The following is a 6000-nucleotide window of genomic DNA, read 5'->3' on the forward strand; positions in this document are numbered from 1 at the left end:
AGAGAGAGAGAGAGAGAGAGGCAGAGACACAGGCAGAGGGATAAGCAGGCTCCATGCAGGGAGCCTGATGTGGAACTCGATCCCGGGACTCCAGGATCACGCCCTGGGCTGAAGGCAGGCGCTAAACTGCTGAGCCACCCAGGGATCCCCTGTTTGTCAGTTCCTTATAAAAGTAAACATATCCTTACGATATGATCTAACAATAGTGATCCTTGGTATTTACCCAAAGGAGTTGAAAGCTTATGTCCATTCAAAAACCTGCATGTGGATGTTTATAGCAGTTTTATTCACAATTACTAAAACTTGGAAGAAACCAAGATGTCTCTCAGGAGGTGAATAGATGACTGTGATACATCCAAACAATGGAATTAGTATTTAGTGCTAAAAAAAAAAAAAGAGCTATCAAACCATGAAAAGACCCGAAAGAGCCTGAAGTGGATATTTTTAGGTGAAAGAACCCAACCTTAAAACTCTACATACTTTGTGATTCTAGGTATATGACATTCTGGAAATGGTAAAATAATGGAGACAGAAAAAATGATCAGTGGTTGCCAGGGGTTGGTGGAGGGAAATGAATAAGTGATGCCTAATTTTAGGACACTAAAAATAACTATATGAGACTATAATGATGGATACTTCATTATACATTTGTCCAAATGCAAAGAATATATACCATGAAGAGTGAACCTTAAAGTAAACTGTGGGTTTTAGGTGATTGCGATGTGTCAGTGTAAGTTCATTAATTTTAATAAATGAACCATTCTGGGGGTAACAAATGTAGATCATGGGGGAGGCCATGCATGTTTGGGGGCACGAGGTACATGAGAAACTTCTGTTATTTGCCTCTCAATTTTGCTGTGAACCTAAACTGCTACAAAAAATAAAGTCTAGTTTTCTTAAAGTGTGCTTTATTATTCATGTGTTCTGTTTTGCAAGAACGTGTTATGACATCCTCACAAAAACTCTGCAAGATAGTTGCATTTATCTAAATCATATTTTTACAAATGAGGGAAGTAAAGCTCATAGGTGGTAAGTAACTTTTATGGTATTCTAAAGGTAATAAATGATATAGTCTGGACTAGAATGTAGGTTTGTGTGAGTGACATCAAGTCCATGTTCTCTCTATTTTTCTCGGAGTCCACAAACTGCTGGCTATGGGCCAAATCAACCCATTACCTGTTTCAGTAAGGTTTTATTGGAACACAGGTTATTTAATTGGAACACATTATTATCTATGGCTGCTTTCCTACCACAACAGTAGAGTTGATTAATTTGACACAGAGACCTTGTAGCCTAAAATATTTACTGCCTAGCACTTTACAGAAAAAGTCTATCAAATCCTGATCTATATATTGTGTCTTCCCATGGTCAGTTTTCATCCTAAATCCTGTGTTTGAGTTTAAATTTTAACTATCCTTCAGAACACAACCAACAAATAATTTATAGAATGCACTGTGTTAAATACCATGATATATATTGAAGATTATTTAAAAATACATGTGACATGTAAACAATTACAATTTTACATAAGAACATAATTAATCTCAAAAAATCATTATATTTGTCCAAACTCATAATTGACAATGAAAACCAAAAGTTTTCCAAATAATAAAACCTATTCATTATCTAGAAAACAGCAATGTATTAATATTCAATAGTTTCTGGACTCACTACAAACTAATGGAGTAAATATTAGCATCCTAAAATTTTTTTAAGTTATTAAATTATAAAGTAACTGAAATCAAAGAACAGTTGCAAGCACATGCTTGCACAACTTAGAAAACTGAGGACAAGTATAAAGATATTGATTATCTGCGCATCGCTGATTCAGTATTCCAAATTCTATCTAAAAAGATAGAATTCACACTTTACAAAAACATTTGAAACTAACTCATCATTTTTTCCATTTGTAACATTCTTTAATTCAAGGATTTTCTGAAAATATATTTTAAGAGAATGAATAATTTAACTGAAGATTTGTATCAAACTCAGCCAATAAAGTCTACTAGCAATGAAAAAAATAAGAGAGGAGAGGCGTCCATAAAAATCATTCCAAGTGTAACTCTTTTTCAATGTATACATGTTGAAGAGACAACATAGTGGTATTTCACCGACAGACATAAGTATAGCACCTTATACCATCCAATACGTCTATCCTCCACATTACTGCACATCCTGCTGTTATAGCTGCTACCAGAGAATGTGCAAGAGCTCAGAGCAGCCAAAGAGAAAGAGGAGAGGCAGAATGGGCAAAAGTAAGTGTGTGCATACGTCCCTGTGGATGAGTGTTTGTGTATGTATGTGTCTATTCCTTCCCCCAAAGACTCTGAAGTGATTTGCAAAAATAACACCCAACCTAACACAGTTTAAGACATGAAAAAAGAGTCAGGATCTGTGTGAATATTACAAAGTGTCAACTTAGGAACAAAAAGAAATGATAAGCATCAATCTAGTTACTTTGTATGTATGTTATTTAATAAGTGAATTATAGGGCAGCCAAGGTGCCTCAGTGGTTTAGTGCCAGCGGTTTAGCACCTGCCTTCTGCCCAGGGCCTAATCCTGGAGACCTGGGATCGAGTCCCACACTGGGCTTCCTGCATGGAGCTTGCTTCTCCCTCTGCCTCTCCTTCTCCGTGTCTCTCATGAATAAATAAATAAATAAAATCTCCTTCTCCGTGTCTCTCATGAATAAATAAATAAATAAAATCTTTAAAAAAAAACAAGTGAATTATACATATAAATGTCTCTGAGATATTAGCAGCAACCTTCAAGCGCTTTTTTGATCAATTAGTCTTCAGTTCACCAAACGCTCACAAGGATGAACTCTACCAAAGACTGTTCTGTACTTTCCTTTTTAGGGCCACAGTAGGCCACTTTTTACATATCCTAAGGCCATATCAAAAAGTCTTAGTTTAAAACATGAATACACTAAAATTTACTGATATTAGTCATGATGGATTAAAAAACAGAGGCCTATGAGTGATTTTGATTCTCAAAAATATTCTTTTTTCTCAAAAAAATTTTTTAAAGAATTTATTTTTTTATTAATGAGAGACACAGAGAGAGGCAGAGACATAGACAGAGGCAGAGAGAGAAGCAGGCTCCATACAGGGAGCCTGATGTGGGACTCAATCCTGGGTCTCCAGGATCACGCCCTGGGCCAAAGGCAGGTGCTTAACATTAACAGCTGAACCACCCAGGCATCCCATCTTTTTTTTTTTTTTCAAAAAATTTCTTAATTACCTTTTGAGACTGAGTTTTTAAAACTTTTTCCTAATTATAGTCTCTTATGCACAGAACTATTCATTTAAAAAGTCCTAAGTATTACTGAAAAATTAAATATTCTGAAAACACAAAAAGTTATCCTCACTTTTTATTATTAGCTCAAATGCTCACATTAACCTACCTACAGTCCTCTGACTCGGTTTCTCTTTTTGACAAGTGATGATGCAAAAATGAATCAAGCAAGAAATACCAGCATTTAGAGCATTAATCATCCTAATCCACCAGTCATAAACAAATATCAAGATGACATATGGGGCTTACCTACCTACATAGAGGACACCCTCTTTTGTCTTTCCTGCTGCTTCTGCCACACCCTGTTTGGTTTTTTCAGCAGCAGCCACGACTCCCTCCTTGGCCTTTGAAAGTCCTTTCATGAATACATCCATGGCTAATGGATTCGTTTACACCACACTAGAGAACATAAAATACAATTTCAATGAGAACTTTTGGGTGGAATAAAATAAAATTAGAATCACCCAAGATAAAAACCACTGAAAGGTCAGTACAACCCAAAAGTGTGAGACTCTTTTTATTTATACTCTTATTCAACCCCTGGGGGGATGGGCAACACTTTTTTTTTTTTTTTAGCTTCTGCATTAAAAATTTAGCACCCCTCATCCATCTTGGCTAGTAAAAATCTAGCTGCCTAAACATGGATTGGGATGAATTATCTCAGTTGTCCTTACTGTATTTTCGAAGTGTAGTTACATGAAAAGATGGGCCCCTCTTTCAACTTCCTAGAGTCCAAACGATGAGCAGGTGAGTCAGAAGTTCGTATAAAAAAATGACAGGAAAAGAAAGGGAGCTGGAGGCATGGGGTCAGGGACAATCTTCAAATGAATCCCACAAGAAGGCTAAGTGGTTGATAACCAAGAGGGGAGGGAAGAGAACTACTCGCTCTGGGTGGGGCTCAACCTGAGGCCCACAGGGAGCCTATTGGCGCCCGCCCCAGTGCACCCCGCCAGCCACCCCCACCCCCACCCCCACCCCCAGCGACCCACTGGGAGCGGGCGCCCGGGCGCCTCGGGGAGCCGTCTCCCGACCCGCGCCAGCCGCCCGAGGGGGGAGTCCTCCGCGCGCGCGAGTTCGCGCCCCGCCCGGCGCCGCACCTGTTAACCCCTTACCACCTGTTGACTTGCCCTCCCTGCACTTCCAGGTAATTACTGCCAAACACAGCTTGATTCCTCCACCGAGGAAACTGGGGGAGTGGGGGGCGGACTGGGGGATTTAAGGTACAAGAGAAATAAAAGTTGGCCGCTCACGCTCCATCGAGCATCCTCCCGCTCCCCAAGGGAAAAGCGTTTCCCAGGGAAGCAGCGCAACGTCTCAGCCTTTGGAGCCGGGCACAGCGGCATATGGGATGCCAGGGGAAAGCCAGGGCAACTTACTTTCCTCAAGCTCCTGAAGAATAAGCACCCACCTCCGAGAGACTTGGCTCAGCGGGTCCTCATTGCAGCAACGACCTCCCCCCCCCCCCAGAAGTGCACGACCCGGTCCTCCCGGGTTTCCCCCAGGATCGCCAAAGCTGCCCGTTTTGAGATCCTTAGGTACTTACCTGGGTCCCTCCGATCCTCACAACTACAATTCCTCTCAACCAACCCCCTCACAAAAAAAAAAAAAAAAAAAAAAAAAAAAAATCCCAAATATTATTTAAATATTAAGAGGGAGAATAAGAAGCGCACAGGAAGGGAGGAGGCGGCACCAGGAGAGGGATGGTCCCCGAGGAGGCTGCTGTCAGCAAAACCCGGTGACGAGAGGCTGGGGGCGTGGGAGGCAAACCCACGAACCTGTCGTCGAATTGCCACTCCCCGTCCCCCGCACGACTGGATCGGAGAGAAAGAGACAGGGCGGGAGGGAGGGCGGGAGAGCGCGCGCAGGATGCTAAGGGCCAGGCTCGGTCCTCGGGTCGCCCTAGAGCCAGCACACACCTCAGCCCCACGCTGCCGCGCTCGGTCTCACCCCCCTCTTGGGTCCCCTGCAAGTCGTCGTGGTCTTCCTCCTCTTCCTCTTTCTCCTCCTTCTCCTCGGCTCACCGCCCCCGCAGCTGATTTGTCAGCGCCTCTCCCCGCCCCTCTCCCGGCGCTCGCTGCTCTCCCAGCCGCGTGCACTTGGCTCCCGTCCTCGGGTGCGGATGGGGGCGGGGGCGCGGGCGGGCTGCACCTCCAAGTCTCGGGTGCGGATGGGCACGGGGGCCAGGTATCCCGCGCTTCCCCTCAAGTTCGGGACCCAGGGGGCTCTTGGGGCGATCTGGAGCCGACAGGCTTAGGCTGCTGTTTCTCCCTCGTTCCCATCCCCCCCCTTGGCCGTCTCCGCCCTTCCCTCTGCTTCCTCCCGGGACCCCCTGGCGGGAGCCACCCTGGCGGCGTGGAGGTCTGGGGGATCCAGCGCCGGAGAGCGCCATCGTCCTACGAGGCGGGTGAAGGAGGCCGGCGGCCAGGAACGGTGCTCAGCCACCACTTCCAGGAGCAGGTTTCCCTCGGATCGCTGAAATTTTGACGAACACAATGTTAAGGATGCTTTTGCTCAAATGTCACCCAGATTTTCCTTGGCTCTTAACCTCTGATGAGCCCAAAGGGTCCCGCGGATGGAGAGGACACTCACTAGTAAGGAAGAGTTACAGGTTGAGGCGGGAGGAGCCTCTTGGAGTCCTCTCCCCACCCCACTATCACCATTTTCTTGTCCACCAATCAGCGGCTGCCAGACGCTGATTTTTCC

The 6000-nt window shown here is 44.4% G+C and overlaps 1 protein-coding gene across 3 annotated transcripts in view; it reads right to left on the reverse strand.

Annotated features, from left to right (window-relative positions):
• SNCA (synuclein alpha) overlaps positions 1–5343 on the reverse strand; it is a 143610-nt gene extending 138267 nt beyond the window's left edge. The window contains exons 1-2 of one of the 3 annotated variants that reach the window (XM_041757920.1): positions 5214–5343; positions 3551–3696 (exon numbers count right to left, since the gene is read on the reverse strand). In XM_041757920.1, coding sequence (XP_041613854.1) covers positions 3551–3671 — 121 coding nt within the window. In that variant the 5' untranslated portion in view covers positions 3672–3696; positions 5214–5343. The other 2 variants (XM_041757922.1, XM_041757921.1) reach the window with 2 other exon arrangements.
• Positions 5344–6000: the final 657 nt, after the last annotated feature.

This window comes from Vulpes lagopus, chromosome 6 (genome assembly GCF_018345385.1).
Source record: "Vulpes lagopus strain Blue_001 chromosome 6, ASM1834538v1, whole genome shotgun sequence".
Lineage (NCBI taxonomy): Eukaryota > Metazoa > Chordata > Mammalia > Carnivora > Canidae > Vulpes > Vulpes lagopus.